This window comes from Antedon mediterranea, chromosome 5 (assembly GCF_964355755.1).
Source record: "Antedon mediterranea chromosome 5, ecAntMedi1.1, whole genome shotgun sequence".
NCBI classification, from domain to species: domain Eukaryota; kingdom Metazoa; phylum Echinodermata; class Crinoidea; order Comatulida; family Antedonidae; genus Antedon; species Antedon mediterranea.
In genome coordinates this window covers 1,666,073-1,686,852 of record NC_092674.1, presented here as the reverse complement: position 1 = coordinate 1,686,852, position 20,780 = coordinate 1,666,073, and the positions used below count along the sequence as shown (strand labels likewise).

Here is a 20,780-nt window from a genome sequence, read left to right as displayed (position 1 = left end):
CAACCATTTTACGGCCAATAGTTTTTGAGATTATAGAAATATGTACTACCAGTACAGGTCAAAGGTCAATAAAAATATTTCGGGTCATTTTCTTTTAAAAGTTCTTATTAGACTGAATAGAAACATATACCTTCAGATTAATTTGAGCCCTATTTAAAGTTTGTCCAACTATTAGTTACGGAGTTATATGATATGTAGGTCAAAGGTCAAATATGCCAAAAATCATACTTCCAGCCATTTTTGGACAAACTTTTTCATTAGAACGAATATTAATATGCATCTCCCAAATAATTTGACACTAAAATTATTTCATTTAATCTAAGCGTTGCAAAGATATGATCATTTTGTTTTCAATGGGTCAAAACATTCAAATTGAGGTCAGAGGTCAAAGATGAATTTTAGAAATTTGACAACATGGGTTTTTATAACCAGCATGATTGAAATATTCATAAAACACAATGTTTACACTTTCCCCATGATCTGCACACGAAAATACATAGGGATCTGGACTAATTGAGGAACAATTGACGCGTTTAATTCAGAACCAATGAAAAGTCTAATAACAGTAGTTTAATTGATTTTAAATTGTTTCTGGAAAGCTAAGAAAGAATATACAGAATGTTTATATATGTATATATATATATATAAATTTACTACTAGAGCATGTTAGTAAACGTGTACTTGATATCATTGTTATCATAAAACACAGGTCTAGCTAGCTAGCCTACCTAGGCCTGGCCTACCGCCCCGGAGGGTTAACGGCGGCAGGAGTCTGATCGGCGGAGTAGTACTGTACTAGTAGGCTAGGCCTGTACTTCTAGTAGTAGTAGTAGTAAACTAGGATCTACTATATATAGCCTTTACGAAGTAGTACTCTATGCCTAGGTATATGACTAGTTCCTAGAGATAATATGTCAAGTACTGTATGACTCGCGTGTATAATAATTAATATGTTGCTAGTACAGTAAAACCAACAAACATGAAATTTAAATGTGAGCACTGTGGAGATAAATTTGAGTTCAATGATTTAAAGTTACATTTAGGAATACATACACATTCTCGGACAGAAGAGTTTAACAAATGTGTAACCCATTTGAGAATACACACGGGAGAGACACCATATGAATGTGAACGTTGTGGGAAGAAATTTAAAAATAGTGGGAATTTGAAAACACATTTGAGAATACACACAGGAGAGACACCATATGAATGTGAACATTGTGGGATGAAATTTAAAGATAGTGGGCATTTGAAAAGACATTTGAGAATACACACAGGAGAAACACCATATGAATGTGAGCATTGTGGAAAGAAATTTAAAGTAAGTTGGAATTTGAAAACACATTTGAGAATACACACAGGACAGACACCATATGAATGTGAACAATGTGGAAAGAAATTTAAACAAAGTGGGAGTTTGAAAACACATCTGAGAATACACACAGGAGAGACACCATATGAATGTGAACATTGTGGGAAAAAATTTAAACAAAGTGTGCGTTTGAAAACACATTTGAAAATACACACGGGAGAGACACCATATCAATGTGAGCATTGTGGGAAGAAATTCTACCAGATTGGGAATTTGAAAATACATTTGAGAATACACACAGGAGAGACGCCATATGAATGTGAACATTGTGGGAAGAAATGTAAAGCAAGTTCGCATTTGAAAAGACATTTGAGAATACACACAGGAGAGAAACCATATGAATGTGAACATTGTGGGAAGAAATTTAACCGGAATGAGCATTTGGAAACTCATTTGAGAATACACACAGGAGAGACACCATATCAATGTGAACATTGTGGGAAGACATTTAAACAAATTTGGAGTTTGAAAAGACATCTGAGAATACACACAGGAGAGACACCATATGAATGTGAACATTGTGGGAAGAAATTTAACCGGAATGAGCATTTGGAAACTCATTTGAGAATACACACAGGAGAGACACCATATGAATGTGAACATTGTGGGAAGAAATTTAAACAAAGTGTGCGTTTGAAAACACATTTGAAAATACACACGGGAGACACACCATATCAATGTGAGCGTTGTGGGAAGAAATTTAAAGTAAGTGGGCATTTGAAAAGACATTCGAGAATACGTACAGGAGAGACACCATACGAATGTGAACATTGTTGTGGGAAGAAATTCAGAGAAAGTTGGAATTTGAAGAAGCATTTGAGAATACACACAGGAGAAACACCATATGAATGTAAACATTGTGGGAAGAAATTTAAAGCAAGTGGGAATTTGAAAACACATTTGAGAATACACACAGGAGAGACACCATATGAATGTGAACATTATGGAAAGAAATTCAAACGAAATGGGAGTTTGAAAGCACATTTGAGAATACACACAGGAGAGACACCATATGAATGTGAACATTGTGGAAAGAAATTCAAACGAAATGGGAGTTTGAAAACACATTTGAGAATACACACAGGAGAGACACCATATGAATGTGAGCATTGTGGGAAGAAATTCAACCGGAATGGGAGTTTGAAAAGACATTTGAGAATACACACAGGAGAGACACCATATGAATGTGAACATTGTGGGAAGACATTTAAACAAAATGGGGATTTGAAAATTCATTTGAGAATACACACAGGAGAAACACCATATGAATGTGAACATTGTGGGAAGAAATTCAGAGAAAGTGCGAATTTAAAAACACATTTGAGAATACACACAGGAGAGACACCATATGAATGTGAGTATTGTGGGAAGAAATTCAACCGGAATGGGAGTTTGAAAACACATTTAAGAATACACACAGGAGAGACACCATATCAATGTGAGCATTGTGGGAAGAAATTCAACCAGATTGGGAGTTTGAAAGCACATTTGAGAATACACACAGGAGAGACACCATATGAATGTGAATATTGTGGGAAGAAATTCAAACAAAATGGGGATTTGAAAATGCATTTGAGAATACACACAGGAGAGACACCATATGAATGTGAACATTGTGGAAAGAAATTCAAAAATAGTGGGAATTTGAACACGCATTTGAGAATACACACAGGAGAAACACCATATGAATGTGAACATTGTGGGAAGGAATTTAAACAACATGGGGATTTAAAAATGCATTTGAAAATACACACAGGAGAGACACCATATGAATGTGAACATTGTGGGAAGGAATTCAACCGGAATGGGAATTTGAAAAGACATTTGAGAATACACACAGGAGAGACATCATATGAATGTGAACATTGTGGGAAGAAATTTAAAAAGAGTGGGTATTTGAAAATGCATTTGAGAATGCACACAGGAGAGACACCATATGAATGTGAACATTGTGGGAAGAAATTTAAAAATAGTCGGAATTTGAACACGCATTTGAAAATACACACAGGAGAGACACCATATGAATGAACATTGTGGGAAGAAATTTAAACAAAATGGGGATTTAAAAATGCACACAGGAGAGACACCATATGAATGTGAACATTGTGGGAAGAAATTTAAAAATAGTGAAAATTTGAACACGCATTTGAAAATACACACAGGAGAGACACCATATGAATGTGAACATTGTGGGAAGAAATTTAAAAATAGTGAAAATTTGAACACGCATTTGAAAATACACACAGGAGAGACACCATATGAATGTGAACATTGTGGGAAGAAATTTAAACAAAACAGGGATTTAAAAATGCATTTGAGAATACACACAGGAGAGACACCATATGAATGTGAACATTGTGGGAAGAAATTTTGAAAAAGTGGGGATTTAAAATGCATTTGAAAATACACACAGGAGAGAGACACCATATGAATGTGAACATTGTGGGAAGGAATTTGAACAAAATGGGGATTTAAAATGCATTTGAAAATACACACAGGAGAGAGACACCATATGAATGTGAACATTGTGGGAAGGAATTTGAACAAAATGGGGATTTGAAAATGCATTTGAGAATACACACAGGAGAAACACCATATGCATGTGAACATTGTGGGAAGAAATTCAGAGACAGTGGGAATATAAAAACACATTTGAGAATACACACAGGAGAGACGCCATATGAATGTGAGCATTGTGGAAAGAAATTCAGAGAAAGTGGGAATTTAAAAACACATTTAAGAATACACACAGAAGAGACAGCATATGAATGTGAACATTGTGGGAAGAAATTTAACCGGAATGGGAATATTAAAACACATTTGAAAATACACACATCATCATCATCTTCTTCTTTTTAGTTATCCGCACTAGGTGGGATAACTCATTCACGTGAAGTTGTGCAGCTAACATTTTCATGACGTTTACAATTGCGCAACGCGACTTATGTTCGATTTTATGAGTTTCGCGTTTTTAACATAGGTCGAAAACGAAATAACATTTTGAATTGAAACTTTGCTAACTTTCTGTTATGATGTTATTTTTATCTATGCTGCACTGTATGTAGTATGTATACAGTATAAAGTGTATACTGTATATATACTTAGACACAAATGAAGAGCACACTAACAACATTTTATTTTCTTCAGGTCACCATGGCATAATCGTTTTTCTGTGCGCAATATTCTAACGTATGGCGTGCACGTGGTATTTGCGTGGCGGATAACTTAACTCGTCCATCGTGACGAGTTCAAATCTAGTTATTTTATTCTATTGTTCAACAATTTCATTTTTGTCAAAAAATATAGAGAAGAAGAACCATACTTTATTAGCCGTGTCAAAATTTGACATAGTTTTTGTTTTTTTCAATTTGACATAATAGTGAGTAAAAGAAAAGCAGCTTCTTATCGAAATGAATGCTGTAAATGTTGTAATTTGCTATTACCACCGCAATACTCTAATGGGATTTTTTAGACAGTACCTGCCATTTTGGCATGTTTGTGATCAAAATACCATTTTAAACTGTATTATATGTATGTATTTTAAGTAAAAACAATAAATATATGTAACAATAATCTTTTGTTTTGATGTATTCTCTTTTATTAATTTCAGCATAAATTCAATTTTTATTTTATTTTTCAATAATAATCTTCATTTTTGTTGAATCAAAAATTTCGACATAGCTATGCCAAAATGTTGACATAGTAAAAAGTTATAAATATAATATATATTTACTACTGTAAAATCTCGATAAGAAGCCCATGACCTTTTTTAATTTTAGTACTCTTGTTGTGTGGGCTTCTTTTCAAGATGAGCTTTTTTCCAAGATGCTGATCTTTTCAGGATTACTTTTGAAAACTAAAGAGTGGACTTATTTTGGAATGTAAACTCGAAATTTTAGTAAAACAAAAGACTATGTTGAAATTAATTGAAAAAAAGAAGTTTAAAATCATTGGTTGCGATATTAGATTGCTACAAGAAAGCCGCCCTCTTTCATAAACAATAAAAGTAGATGCACTCATTAATTACAACCAATAAGGACAAACCTCTGTAAGTTGGTCCATTCGTCACGCTTCATTAGATTTCAGATTTACTTGTAGAGTGTCGACTGTAGAGGTATGCGCGGTACACTGCCTGCTAAAAAGTGAAATAATGTAGTTTTCGGCCGATTTTGCATATTTACAGAGTTCACAATGGATATAAATATTTTAGCTGTTTGTTCTTTATTCATTTTATGTATTTCTTGCTCATATGGAGGGATTTTGTCAAGTCAATGTAAAGCAAAATGTATGACAGAAAATGTTCAAGTAAGTGTGATGATACTGATTATTATATATACGCTCTCTAACTAACAGGGCCCGGAGTCCTGCTTAGCCTACTGAACTGCCTTTTGGTGGTCGGTAGGTAGTTTCCCCCTGCTGTGGTTGTGCTAAAAAAGGAAAGTACTCAGTCGAGTGTGGGCTTCGGTACAGTATTAGATCTACCCTTTAACGTATGTGCTGATTCCAATATTATACGTCTATACGCGAATCGATTCCTATTTCGTGCTCCTAGCTACATTATAGGCTAGCTAGGCTATAATTATATAGGCCTATTGAGTATTATAGGCCTAGTATATGTTATTAGCATATTAATTATATTTTTAGCATGATCTGACTTAATAAATAATTAATGGTATGGTCTATGCATGAATGGATCGTGATAATAGTTTAGTAGCTAGGCCTACTAGCCTAGTAGAATTAAAGTTTTTTTTACAAAAATTTAAACCATCAACTAAAGTATAGATGAATAAAGACTCGACCTGTAGACTCATTCCACAGGTACCGGTAGGTAAAATTAAAGATTAAATGTTGTGAACATGCTGTCAAGATTGAGGTTTCTGCTGACTTGAGATTTCTCAATTAAGATGCCATCCCCCTGTCTCCAATCCTAAAAAATAATTATTGCTAAATTGCGATGAAACGTCCAGAGCTGAAATGTTGGCTTGAAACGTTCCTAATTTAATTCATTAACACACATACAGTACTTTTAAGTTTACATTGTAGGATTGGTGATAAACAATTAGAATAGAATATGATTATGAAGTTTTCAAGTAATTTGAAAGAAAAATTTGAGATTGATAAAAAACCAAAATATTAGGTGCGTGGCATGAGAACTTGAGGTTGGGCCAAAGAGCTTCCTCATGTTCTGTTGAATATACTGTACATTATTAACATTTGTCGTATTCGAGTGGACCGTTGAGTAGTTTTTCCGTTGAGTACTTTTTAACGGAGTATTTTGAGCGTTGAGATTGTTCTTAACGAAAAAGCTTTCGTTGTCAACGTTTTCTATTCGAATGACTTTCTGTTGAGCACAAATTTACAATTCGAATACAAAAAGTACTCAACGAATGATCTTTACGTTGACAACGAAAGTTCCCAATCGAATACGACAATTATATTGCCAAGGTAGCTCGCATATCTGGGGAGTTAAGATATTAAGTGATGTTTAACACTATCTACAGATAAAATAATATTTTAAGGCAAAAACAAATGGGGTATATTTTTTGCCCTTACTTACAATATTAAAAAAGTCTGTAGATAGCCTGCAAGTCTGTTAAGTATACTGTACCCAACTTAAACTTAACATGTCTTTGTTGTATTTCTATTTCTCTGTTAACGGTTAATACCCAAGTGTTATAATGACCTACAGCTCTGTTCATATTATCAACGTTCTATCTTACAAATGTGCAGTAATGGTTTCGTAAATAATACAAAAATCAGTAATTGATACTTGGGTTTGTTTGATAGGCATATAGACTGAGTAATGTCTCAACGGAAGTCCTAATTATAATCAAAATATGAATTTACTTTGAATATACCATTTATTGTACAGGTGGGTAAACAACAAAAGAATGGTACAACCCAAAGGGGACTTTTAAGTCCGCTATTCATCTTAAGTTGCAACTTGATAGTTCGCTCTGTTCTCAAGTTCAAACTTTGTATAGAAATTTAATTCCAAGCATTTTACATTGGTATTTATTCCTGGGGAGTTGAGGGTTTTCTGATATTATACAGTAGTTTAAATCTGAATTGCTTCGGGGAGACAATTATTTCACATTCATTACGGTACTTTGTTTGGTAAATAATGTTTTTGTAGCTCAGGATAGGTTAAAATTTGAATACAATTTTTACTGTAGCTGACAATGACATATAAAAGGAAAATCCTTTTTTGGCTAAAAGTTTCCAATTTAGGACTCTTGTTTTAGCACATTGGTGGAGGACGAACTTAACACTTTAACATTAAACGATGGAGGAGTATTATAAATATGTGGAAGATGACCCCAAAGATGACCCAAAAATTATAGAGCTTGAATTGAAGGAAGGCAACTGAAGGGAATGACAAGTACTGTAAGAGATGCAGATGATTGGCATAATATTGGCACCAAAAACACAGTAGCTACTGTACATATGATAAGGCTAAGCTGGCTAGAATTTAAAAGCCTTGAAAAATGCTTTAGGCTGAGTGGAAAAACTTCATTCTTTATCCGCCCAAGACAATTACATCCCTGTAATGTTAAAAAGTGAAACAGTTGTTAGCACATTGGTATTAGTTAAAAGAGACATTTATTTGAATATAAACATGTTCAATCATTTATCCAATTAATTCTTTCATCCTGTTTTTCAATGCTAGCTGTTGATAGTAATCAGAATGTTAAAACTGAAGGAGTTACTCTTTCAATTTGTTTTTTAATCTGTGCAATTCTGTATCCAGCAGGCAGGATATTTTTAAGTGGGTGGGGCTAGGGTGTGAAATTATAATTGACATGGCTGGAAAAATAATTTTTAGAAAGATGAATCCGAAAACTGTTGGCCAAGAACTGTAAACATGATTGATCTTAGTCTATAATCAGTTCTAGACGGCGATTTGGCTCAATATTGATAAAAACATTTTGGCACATCGTGTGCAGCTATTGGATTTTAATCGCAATCTTATTTCCATTAATATATTGACTTTACTATTGTGTTTGCATAGTTATGAATGATATCTTTGACTCAACCTATTTTTAGCACCACAATGTTAATAAATTCTGGTGTGTGTGCCCCCATTCCTCACGTAGTACTGCCTACTAACATATGGCAAAATCTCTATAATTTAATTAATCACTTTAATATCAATACTGTACATTTAATCTTCCATTTGTGTGACGTGATATTTATGATGCAACACACAGTAAAAATATCATTTTAGATATGATCACGTCATGGTTTCTTGGCATAGTAAATTGACAATATTGTATGTAGTTTAGTAAGTATGAACAATAATAATAAAATGAACTTAAAATTAAATATATTGCATTGATTACAGTATTAAAAAAAACATGAAAAATAGATTTTTGAGAAATTATGAGAATGGTATTAAAGTTACTAGTGAACTTGCTGATTAGGATTGGATTAATTGCTATAGGTAATCACAGTTAATCACCTATTTAATCCCAATTTAATCCCTATTTAATCTTATTTTATTCTCTGTGTAATAAACCTCCCATTTCTACACAAACAATTGTTTTGATACACTGATGTGAATTTACTACATATCCTGAGCTGTAGATATTTAGCCGTTCCCATCTAATTCTAACACTTTGGTGTTGGTTTTACAAGTTATTGAAAAGTGTATTCAGTATAGTCAGTGGACTAGTCATGATCATAAATTGATTGGTATTGTTCTCGTATTTGAGCGGCTCGACATATTTCATTGGGTTTTAGCTTTGTGCAACTACACTACTCGACTATTTTTAATGATAAGGCTATAAAATCAGTTTTAACATTTTGTGACTAAGCTCTGTCTACACTATCATTCAAACTTTATGTGCCAATAAAATTGGTGTGCCCATATACTGTATGGACATGATGATATCATATCACTACCATATTTTGGCATATTACTACCATATTTGGGCACATCAAATACATTGCTATTAAAATGTTTATTAATTACTGTAGTCCAAGGTCTTAATACTGTACAGGTATAGAAAGGTCTTAATAACAAAATAAATATATTCTTGAAATTTTGATTGGTTGATTTCATTTTTTTTCCATTTCTAATATAATAATAAGGTAGAGCATGTTCTAGGGTTGGAAGTAGTTCGTTCACTGATTGCAAACTTGACTGATTGATTTTATTGACATTTAATACCCTTAGCTTATCATCAATACCCTTAGCTTATCATACCATGCACATTTAATTAACCCAGAAAGATACAAACTAGCATACAGAGGAGCCACTATTACTGTAAGTGTCATATGATGATTTGTGTGGTGCTTTGCTACCCTTACCCAGTGCATGGACCTATGCCGCCGCCTAATGACCCCTATCTCCTACTCATCTTGGCAACCAGTTTACGCATGAGTTTGTGTTGAGATGAACAATCTATTCAGATTTCCTTTAATTTCTGTTTGCCTCGTTAGTTTTTGGGTTTGTTTGAGTTGATCGACCTTATTAGTCAAAACAAGCGACTTCAAGTCCCTGATGTGGGAATTGAGATATCATTGCAATGTTTAGCCCGTTGTTAATGATTACTACTTCATTCATTGAATTATTACTTTACTTGAAGTCCTGTAGATACAATAGAGAAATATAGCCAAAACATTCTTAAGCTCTGTCTACACTATCAAACTTAGTCTGGGTTCCAGACGGAGTTTTGTCTTAATATTAGTTAAAAGATAAATATTTTGGCACATATGGCGTTTCATACGTATACTACTTGATTTTGGATACTCCGTCTGGGGAAACATGCGCTATGATACGTTTAGACAATGTGTACTTGGGTACATTTATGAAAGTTCTGAAGGCTAGAAATTATTTTATATGCCTAGTAGTCTGGTAAACATTTGATGGGATCTTTGAAACATGAAAACTCGTCTTGATATATGATAGGCTAGCTTCTCCGCAAATCAAACATACATTGAATGGATCATTTATTACGCGGAGATAATTTTGATTTAATTCCCACCCAGACCCTGTCCTGTTCTGTGTGGTGGTGTAGCCCTGTTGTGTGCCGGTGGTATGTAGGCCTACTTCATTGGCGTTTTATTTGGCAGGTCATACGTGCGAGTTGAGTAGGACCTACGAAAGAGGCCTAGGCCAAGGACTAAAGAATTAATAAACAAAACAACTTGGCATTACTATTTTATATTTCAACAGTCTCGATCGTACATTAAGCACTGGTAGGCCTACGCGACGATCTCTTTCATTTTGAAACAAAATGATTATTGGTTGATTCGAAATCCATATTTACATACCGCCCCATATAGCCAAATGCGGTATGATAACCTACGTCATTCTTATCGTATGTTTGCGGTCTGCAAATCGATTTCTATACGTGTTTCACAAGTCTGTATTTTCAGACAAAAATCGCGGTTCAAAATAAAAACAAATAAATAAAAAAAAGAAGATAATACAGACTTGGGGCAAGTCTATATCAAACTATTAAACATTCTTAAGCTCTGTCTACACTATCAAACTATTTTGACAAAGAAGTGTGATATTTGGGCACATTAAAGTTGTAGCAACAAGTAGGGAGCAATCCCCTGTACAGGCCATAGGGTCATCAAGGCCTTTGCCAAAAAGTGGTCAGGTTGAAACCTTTACCAACCATCCTGGTGGCTACTGTATGACCAAGCATGTACAGTTGACAATGAATTGATATGACATGTTTGAGCATGCGATTAAAATGATAACAGTCTTATACTGTAAGTTAGGTCAACATTTTGGTGACGAAAACTATTTCACTAGGAATATTAAAATGTCTGTAGTATCAGCATTGAATACATATTAAGTACCTTTGCAGTTTATTACTATCAGCATTGAATACACATTACAGTAAGTACCTTTGCAGTTTATTATAACTGTTGAATGCACTTAAATTATGTATTTTAAAAATGTAAAAAAAATGCATTTAAATTCTATTCTAATTTTAAAATCCTACGGATTTCTAGAGCAACAAAGCGCATCCCAGCGCGATGTAAAGACAACTATTATGTTGTATACCCCACTCATTTTTAATGAATGTGTTCTGGCGACACAAAGCCGAATAAGTTTCTTGGCTCATTTGAGCCCCGTCGGTCTCCAACCAACTCTTTTATTGAAGTCATTGCAATTCCAGAAGGATTTAGGCGATACTTGTCAATTTGTGGAAAAGCTTTTAGGTTGTCTCTATGCTAGCATTAATCCCAAACCACATTGTAGTAAAGGAATGAACAGCAGATGGCTACATATTTCAACAATGCTGAATAAAATATAAACTATATTAGATTTTGTTTATCAGGCAGAGAACATAACGAATTTGCAGTAAAATTGCTGATCAATTTCTATATTGTGTAGCAAACAATTAAAAAGTTGAAAATCAAAATACCCTGTAAATACTACAATGGTATTGATGATAGTGAGTTTAAATAGACTGACTATGATTGTTTAATTGTAAAGTTTAAAAATTAAAATAATAAGAAAAGTTTTAAAATCAGAAATGGTCCTATCCTTAGTCCTTAAAGGGTGTGTTCTGATCTCACTTTTCTAGATTTTGAAAACTTGAATATTGTTTGAATTTCTAGTTTTGTTTTATCCAACATCTGATACTATACTTGAGTTATCAGTATCATCACGAAACAATCAAGATGATTTTACTGTAGATAAAATAAAATATTTGTTTAATTTTATTTCCGAATTTACAATAAACAATGTATTGTGCATAACTGTTACTGATTTTACTACACTATAATCCGGTTTTTTTTTTCCATTTTCAAAATTGTTATTTGTTCAATTAATAACCTTCAAAATTGTTATGAAATTCATAATTGATAAGTGACAGATTGCTTATATCCTTGCTTGACCCTTTCAACTTTTTAAATATTCGACAAGCTCAGGCTGTTGACGTGATAATAGATTGCTTATTCTGCTTCAACGTGATAGAGAGAAAAAATAAATTTAATGTCTTTTGTGTGTGAAATAAATTATATTTAATTTTTTTTACAAAATACTTTTTAACTGTTCCATTAATAAATATTTTATAAATCTCATTGTTTGGTCTATGAAGAAGTTATAAATCTCTTTGTTTGGTCTATGAAGAAGTTCAGGGTTTTCCTGGAAATTTTTTTTAATGTTTTGTGATAATGTTCGAAGTTTTTTAAATATTTTATTTTTTGTATGGGGTAAAGTTTTCGATGTTGGTGACATAAACAGTGAACCAACTCCAAACAAAATTCTATTTATTCAAAAAACAATAATCATCATATAGGAATTGAGGAATACAATGATGACATAATATATCCATGGCAAAAAAAAAACTTAATCTAATAAATCGTACATATAATCGTCCAATACATGCAGTACGGTAGTACAGTAGATAAATAGTAGTATTTCATAGTCAGTATGATGGTTTAAATGTGCTGTATTCTTCATGTATTACAGTATACACAGTACTAATCATTTGTTTTTGTTATGTTTCCTTTAGTGGAAGTCGAGTACACTTCAAGCCATAGAAGATTGTGCTGATGACGTTAACTGCTCTTCTGTAAGTAGTACATGTAAAATTTACTGTTATAGGTTTTTATAGTACTGTATAATATAATGAAAAATTATCAAACTAAATTGTAACTATTCAAAATTTGTTTCAGGACGAGTTACCCATTCAATTACAAACAGATGGGATATCCTAGTTGACTTTTAACAACTAAATTAATTGAGTCAAAATTTCATGGGTAAAAATTTAGTAGTAGTAATTTCTCAATGTCTGTAAATTGCTGTAGGCATCCATCCCACTCAATTCCTAAAGTCTTTTCAAAGAAGTAACAAGTACTGTATTATGACCCCCGACATTTGGTTTAACTGATGCATATCACTGTTTCACTGATTCTGGTTTCTAAATTAAAGTATAAATTAAGGGAAGTCACGCCAACCCTCTTGATAATGGGTATGTACGCTATAGGCGATGGAAGTTCAATACAATCAAACCACGAAAGGATTAGTCAGTATATAAAGTCCTTTGAAAAAGTCTTTCACAAATTCATCATGCACTATATTTCTTTTCAGAGAACAAAACAATTCATAAAAATGCAACAAGAAACGTTTTGTTTTGTGAATGATTTTTATCTATGTACTTCAATCTCTATAGAAATGGTTATTTAAAGGAAGTAGGTCCCGTTACAAATACTAGTATTGATTTGTTAACTCTGAAAAGAATCGCTGGTAATCCCTCGTCGTAAGCTTTATTTTAAAAGATAAATTTATGATAAGCTTGGTAATAAAACTGATAGATAGTTTCTTTGTGATATGTAACAGGGCCGCCCGGCCGTCTTAACTTCATTTTTACCCAAGTTCAGCAGGATTCTCTTTGATCTGGTTTATTACCTTGATACAGGTGTATCATTGTTTCCTTTTAATAGCACAGCTCATTGAAAGTGTTAGTAGATGCTGGCCTCCCCAAAGTACCTGACCTCCCCAAAGATTGACCTGTGTTATGAATTTTAACCTTTTTTTTATAAGTCAGTTGCATTAATTGGATTGTCTTTCTTAGAATGCATTTTACATAAGGAGTTACACTAGTAGGGAGTCTCCATTCAAAAACCTTCTTCTTACTTTACTTTATATTGTAGTTGTACCACTATTGAGACCAGCTTAATTTGGGTATTGCTAAACACCGCAAACCCCGCAAACCTCCAAAAAACCATAGCAAATCCCACCGAACCAACATAAAAGTGATTGAATAATGTAGTGTACGACCCACTGGGTATATAAATTATTAAATTTCTACTGTTAAAACTACTTTTTTGGGGATAAAACATCATTTTTCTGGTTAAAAATATACTGTAGCAATCATTTTTGACCAAAAAATGATGTTTTACCCCAAAAATAAGTAGTTAACAGTAAAAATGTAATGTTTTTTTTACATGGATTACCCAGTGGGTTGTACACTACATGATTCAATCACTTTTATGTTGGTTCGGTGGGGTTTGCTATGTTTTTTTGGAGGTTTGCGGGGGTTTGCGCGGGGTTTAGCAATCTCTTAATTTTGAACTACCAATACTGTACTAGTACCCCGACTTAAAGATTGGTTTTAATAAGTAACATACTGTAGTTGTTCTTCTAAATGTTATATAAATAAATAAATAAAAGTGTATAGCATGGTATAAACGTAGATCTAGAGTACTGTACACCATGGCATCAGTGAAGTCAACTGATACTAAGTATCCGTCAAAGACGGCAATGTGTCTTCAGAAAAAGTAGTAAACAAATAAAACAAACGAATAATCTTTGACATTATCCATTAATATTTTAATTTTTAGTATACAGTACTGTAAGTTAATAATTTTATCAATAACTGCTAAGTAAATATCTCCAAGGTGTCATGAAAGTATTGTAACATTTCCTACCCACTGTGTTATAGTTTCATCCAGGACATATGGTGTACAACGAAGAAGTTTATAATTTCAAATGTGCCCTATTGACTCCAGAGGGTAATAAAATGAAATATGATAACAAACCCTATCCCTCTGAGTGAATAGTGATAGATTAGATTTTAATGAAACTTTGTAAATTTAATTTAAAAACAATCAAAGTTTATTACTAACATCTGTTTCAGCTGGTAAAGACAAATATACTGTACTTGCATGGGCGCATGGGGTGATACTGTATATTGGTTTTTGAGCTTCTCAAAATACAAACAATTTATACAGCTTAAAGTACGAAAAGAAATGACGCTACTACGTTGGATGGCTCCCTCTGGAGGGCGTGGTTTACGGATGCGTGCATTATCCGATAGGGGTGCTATTTTATATATACGGATTTTTCTTTTTCGTAAATTGTATCCTCTCTTCGGAGAGAGAGGCTATATTGTCGGTTTATCCAGGTAAGCAGCACTCATAGACTACCAACACCACTGTTGGTTTGTGTAATATACAGCTTAAAGTTCAATGATTCAATATTATACTATTGGTCACTTTAGTATTTTATATTGTAGAGCACTGTATGTACTATGATTTATTTATTCTGTTGATCAAGGATAAAAACACAGAAAAGTAAACCGAAAAAGCAACTTACAGTATTTCCACTGTGGTCCCTAAAAATGATACACCAGACAACAACAGAATTGTAGAAAAAACATTTAAAAATATAAAATGAATACAATAAGAAAATTAATATTTATTATTATTATTAGTATTGTAAGCCTTCTTTGATGTTAATTAACCAATCAATTAATGTTTCCTGTCACCCATTGATGTTTGTTGTTTTTGTATAATTTGATTACTTGATCTTGTAAATGGTTCCATAATGGTTCCGAAACGTCGATCTTCTTGTTTTTTGTCATTACATTTTATTGTAAAAAAAAAATATTATTATGAATCAAGAAAATAAATAAAACATCGTACAATCACGTTATCGACTCTATGGTACTAACCTGTATACTCTACATTTACGAAAAGACTTACTACAGTATATATTATGTACAGTTTATATACTGTATGTACAGTTATATAATATAAAACCTTTATTCAAATGATATCAAATCATCTTTGTCTTCGTTGCCCTTTCCCTAAAATGCTATAACAAAATCCACCATAAGCGCATAAATTATCATGACCAAATTTGACCAATAATGCACATACTGCATATTGTTACTTTGCATTACTTTGCAATTGGTATATTAAAGTAGATGATTCAGTTCATGTACATACATAAATGCTAATCCCATCTAATCCTACCTAATCCAGTACATAGAGGATAAAAGTCTAGCAGGTTGTACAACATAATGAAGTATTTCATATTCAAGGTTGTATGTAAGCTATGTCGCTGGGAAGCAGTTGTTATGGCGAATGACACAAAGCAGGCTGTATGATAATTTTAGAACCGGCTCGAACCTTGCTTGCGTATCTCATTTTTCTTAATTAATAGCCTTTGATAACTTAATATTGAATCCAAGAAATTGTATGAATATCACGTTTTGAAATTAATTACCAAACCAAGAAAATTTAATTTGTTGATATTTAATTAAAATTCAGAAATATTAACAAAAGAAGATGTTTCTTGTGGGATTTGGACAAACAACCTGTTGCTTAAATGGTGGTTGTTGTCTTTTAGACCACTTAATTAAGAATTACCATACAGTACGAATATTGCATCTACAGTAGCCTACAGTACTGTATATAATGCAACATTTTAAAATTATTTTTTTTTTAGTTGATAAATCGAATTCGAAGTGTCATTTTAAATATGACATCTACTGTACTGTACAACAAATACTAAAAATTGTTTAATAATTTCAGTCACTTATGCTTGAAATAAAAATACAATCTAAGTTCGGTCTAATAAATATTTATAGATTTGAAATGAAACATGCCTCAGTGTTACTAAGCGCCATGACATTTCGTTTCTTTTGAGGTAAATTGGCTGTCGTACTTGCGGAAATGCAATACTGAAACTCGTAAAATTTCTCATTGCATGCTCAAACCGCTGATTCCAGCACTCGTAAATGGCTGAAGGGGCATTATTATATTAGAAATTAATCCAGAATTTTTGGTCGGTAAATCATTTCAATGAGTGAAATGCAATGAACTTTGTTAATACGGCATGTACCGGGTTTATAGGCTTTGCCGTGAATTGATGATAACGGCTCTTTAGAGGTAATTCACTGGAATTATGGATTTTTCTAAATATAAATGATGTCATACACATAAGGAAAACTCACCAAGTTTACTTTGTCTGATATGGGACAGACAGACAGACAGAATGACTGAAATAGATCTTTTTTTAAGAAGCTCATGTGTACAGCAAAATCATGAATACGTAATAAATTTCAAACGCTACAACATATGCAAAGTTTTTGCTTCTTATTCGGCAATATACTGTATTCACCTACATATGTACATACAGTAGAGATATCTATTTATTTTATTTATTTAGTCAATTTTCTGCCATATATACATGTAATATAAAGAAGGAAAAACAAATATAAAAGGCAAGGAAAGACCAAACAGGTGCTAAACACCTTTGCTAGTAGTTGGTCAACCCAGAACAGAGCACAGAAATAAAAAAATTAAAACAAATTACATTCTACAATTAAAGCATCTACAGTACAGTAAAGTGACCAACTACACACATTTTCAATATCACAATTATTTAAAAAATAATATGATATGTACAAACAACAAGATTGAAATCAGTTGTCTTTAGTAAAGTAGTATCGGAACTGTTTTCGGGATTAGAGAGAAAAGAAATTAAGTGTTTGGATGGCTTAAGTCAGGATCTAAAGTAGATTGCTTAATTTGACCAAACAATAGAAACATATGTAACATGACTGTGACGACCACATGGAAATGTCGTAAACATACATGTACATTGAGATGAAATAATTAACTTTATAGAAGAATAAATCCTTATTAATATTCTGTTGTTTGGTGTAAAAACTACTTGACAAAGAAATTGAAAATTTGAAGTTAAGACCAAAAACCACAAGATAAAAATGAAACTTTAATTGTGAAATTTTCTGCAGTCAATAAAAAATAAATGTACTTCAGTATTGTACAGTACTGTACAAAGGAAAAGAAACGTACTTTACTGTACTCTATGTGCTGTTTTGGTTTGGAATATTATGTGTTGCCTCTATTTTTACATAAATAAAAAAAACCTTCAATACAAAATTTAATTTCAATGAAATTGTATAAATGTTTATAAAAATAATTCATTAAAAAAAAAATTAAAAAAAATTAAAAAAAATTTAATTTTAATGAAATTTTATAATATTATAAACATTATTTAATTCATTACAAACATTTGATTATCTTGATGATTTTCACACAAAAAAAAAGAAATAATGTATTGTATTATTACAACGTCACATGTAATTAAAGTTTTCAGTAAAGTACAGTAACTATTATGTACGTTTACTATCAGGACAAACTTGATAAATGCTCAGTACTGTACTTTAAATAGAGTTTGTTACACATGGGGTATTTTGTATGGAATGTGATGGCCAGTGATTCCCTGAGGCTAGATAATTAAAATAAATAACCAATTGATGATGATAATCATTTTGCAATATATAGAAATTGATCACGCAGGGCCGCACGCAAGACTCACAGGTGTAATTCGTTAGTTTGATGTGAATTGATAGGTGAAAACCACTTTATGCTATTATAAAAATTGAATGAAGGGTTTTTGTAAACACCGCTTTTGAAAACTGATATCTCAACAGCATACAGAGTTGCATCCTGCACTGTTTTTTTATTAAACAATTAGTTTGTGGTTGTTGGCACTATTTTGGCAATACAGTAATAGTAGAGTATGTGCTTTAAGTACAGAAGAAACATTTTTTTAATCATTTTTAAAAATTATTTTTTTATGTTTATACACTATTTTGGAATACTGTATTGCAGTACATCCAAATGACCCACTATTTCTACAGCAGTAGTGTAATGTACTGTATTAATACATTAAAAACTTTTTTTTTTATCGTGTTTATGTTAGCAATCACAGCAAAAAGCAATTGGCTAGTGATTTCTTCATTTTGCAAAAAATGTTGAAAGTAGGTTGTAATGTAATTGTTGAATAAATTAATAGTTACTTTTCAAAGACTTTATTAGAGGCTTGATTTCCAATTTCTTTTTATAGAAGTAATTAAATTATGAAATGACCCTGTGAAATGATTGGTTTGCAATTACAATTCATCATGCATTAATATACTATTCTTGTCATTAGTATACTATGCATGCTATACAAAACAATTGCAATTTGACAACAAGAGGAAAGTGAATATACCCATCATCTCCTTCTGGGTAGTTTAGTAGTACAATGAACTTAATTATTGTAGGCTAAGCAATTATAAGATACAGCTAGCCTAGTTATGGTATCTATAGAAACAGGTTAAAGGCTGCAAGATTGAGGTTAATAACTATATAGAGGCCTACTGTAGTAGTTAGTAATAAACACATCATTGTTTACCCTGATACCTAACTTTAAAATCTCATCAGCTAACTGCATACATTTTTGAATGTGTAAATTGTTCTCATTGGCTATTTATTTTACGTCAGAATGATGTTTATTCGTCATTAGGACGTCATTTATATTTCATTAGCAGGCGAAACAAACGAAAGTGAGATTAATTGAACCAATTACAATCACTTTAGATGTCATATTCCAATCACAGACTTTATATTAAGTAATAAAAATCTAGCATTTAATCCATCTATTGACCAAATAACATGCTGGGATGAACTACATGATGACCAGTAGTGTAGGACACTAAAGCCAGTCCCTATGACCCATACATTATCTTGGTCAGTCTCCTGCCTAGCTCCGTGCAGTGAACCCTAGAAAACTAGTTGCGCCATAGGGTAGAAAATGTCTAGCATAAAAAACCCTGTGTTTGGCTTTTCACGGGTAAAAATACAAATCTATTGATGTTTATCTGTATTGAAATTAATGTTCATTTCCTATAAATCCAGTAACAAGAATTTGGAGATATTGGTCTAGTTGGTCATTTTAAATTCAATTTAAATATATTTTAATGTAACCTTGACTATTTTGGTTGAACATATACAGTATGTATCCACTTTTTCAAGAGTTCATTGCTAAACTAGCCTTGCATTTAATAATAATAGTACAGTCACAGGGGGCAGGAAAGTGATTCAAACACCACTGTTCAAAACATTTTAAAAAAACACAATTGGGGACAGATTTGAATAAATTTAAGATAATAAGATTTATAATCACAATAGGTTCAAGAAAAATATTTAAATGTTTATGTTTAAACATTAATGTAAAACAATATAAGTTGAGTAACACAAGATTTTGAATAAAATTATTCCAATGTGTTTAATATTTAGTTGGTTTTTACATCTGTATGGTATGAATGTATCCATACTGTACTCAACCTAGTTTCATTTCTTAACTTATTATTACTGAGTGAAAAGAGTGCTGCAGTAAAACTATAAATCTCTCTTCACTTTTTGATTTAGTGCACTTGATTAATTGATAATCTTGGATCAGTGATTAGAGTGGTCAAGTCTGGCCATATTAATAAACCAACAAATGACCCGCTGTCACCGCTTCCTTTTATCTACGTTATTTGACCGCAGACTAATTGGTTATCTGTTATTAACCATTCAGTTTTGGATTTGTTATTATTCTTCAATCTATTGCATAAACATCGGATCTTTTGAAAGCTGACGAGTGTTTTGAAGTTGCTCCATTACAGTATGAATTGACTTGGTATGGCACGCTGCATGAATCAATAAACTAAAGCAAGCTTTATCAATAAATATTCAACAACATTTGACATTAAAGTTCACTCATTTGCATCTACTATACAATGATTAAACATGATCCAATATCAATAATCAGCAGCATTCCACTGGTTGAATAATAATAGCAAGCAGATTA

At 32.3% G+C, this 20,780-nt stretch overlaps 2 protein-coding genes across 3 annotated transcripts in view; both read left to right on the top strand.

Annotated features, from left to right (window-relative positions):
- Positions 1-881: 881 nt before the first annotated feature.
- On the top strand, positions 882-3,515 carry LOC140049141 (uncharacterized). Its single transcript, XM_072093958.1, has one exon. It carries the CDS (start codon positions 980-982, stop codon positions 3,398-3,400), a length of 2,421 nt encoding a protein of 806 aa, XP_071950059.1. The 5' UTR covers positions 882-979; the 3' UTR covers positions 3,401-3,515.
- Positions 3,516-5,479: 1,964 nt separating this feature from the next.
- LOC140050454 (anosmin-1-like) overlaps positions 5,480-20,780 on the top strand; it is a 44,122-nt gene continuing 28,821 nt past the window's right edge. For both annotated transcript variants that reach the window (XM_072095641.1, XM_072095640.1), the window contains exons 1-2: positions 5,480-5,677; positions 12,859-12,918. In XM_072095641.1, the coding sequence (XP_071951742.1) occupies positions 5,564-5,677; positions 12,859-12,918 (174 nt within the window). In that variant the 5' untranslated portion in view covers positions 5,480-5,563. The remainder of the gene's footprint in view (positions 5,678-12,858; positions 12,919-20,780) is intronic.

What these genes read in the sequence shown, in the direction of transcription:
- LOC140049141 (XM_072093958.1), top strand. Translation starts at nt 980, where the DNA reads ATGAAATTTAAATGTGAGCACTGTGGAGATAAATTTGAGTTCAATGAT.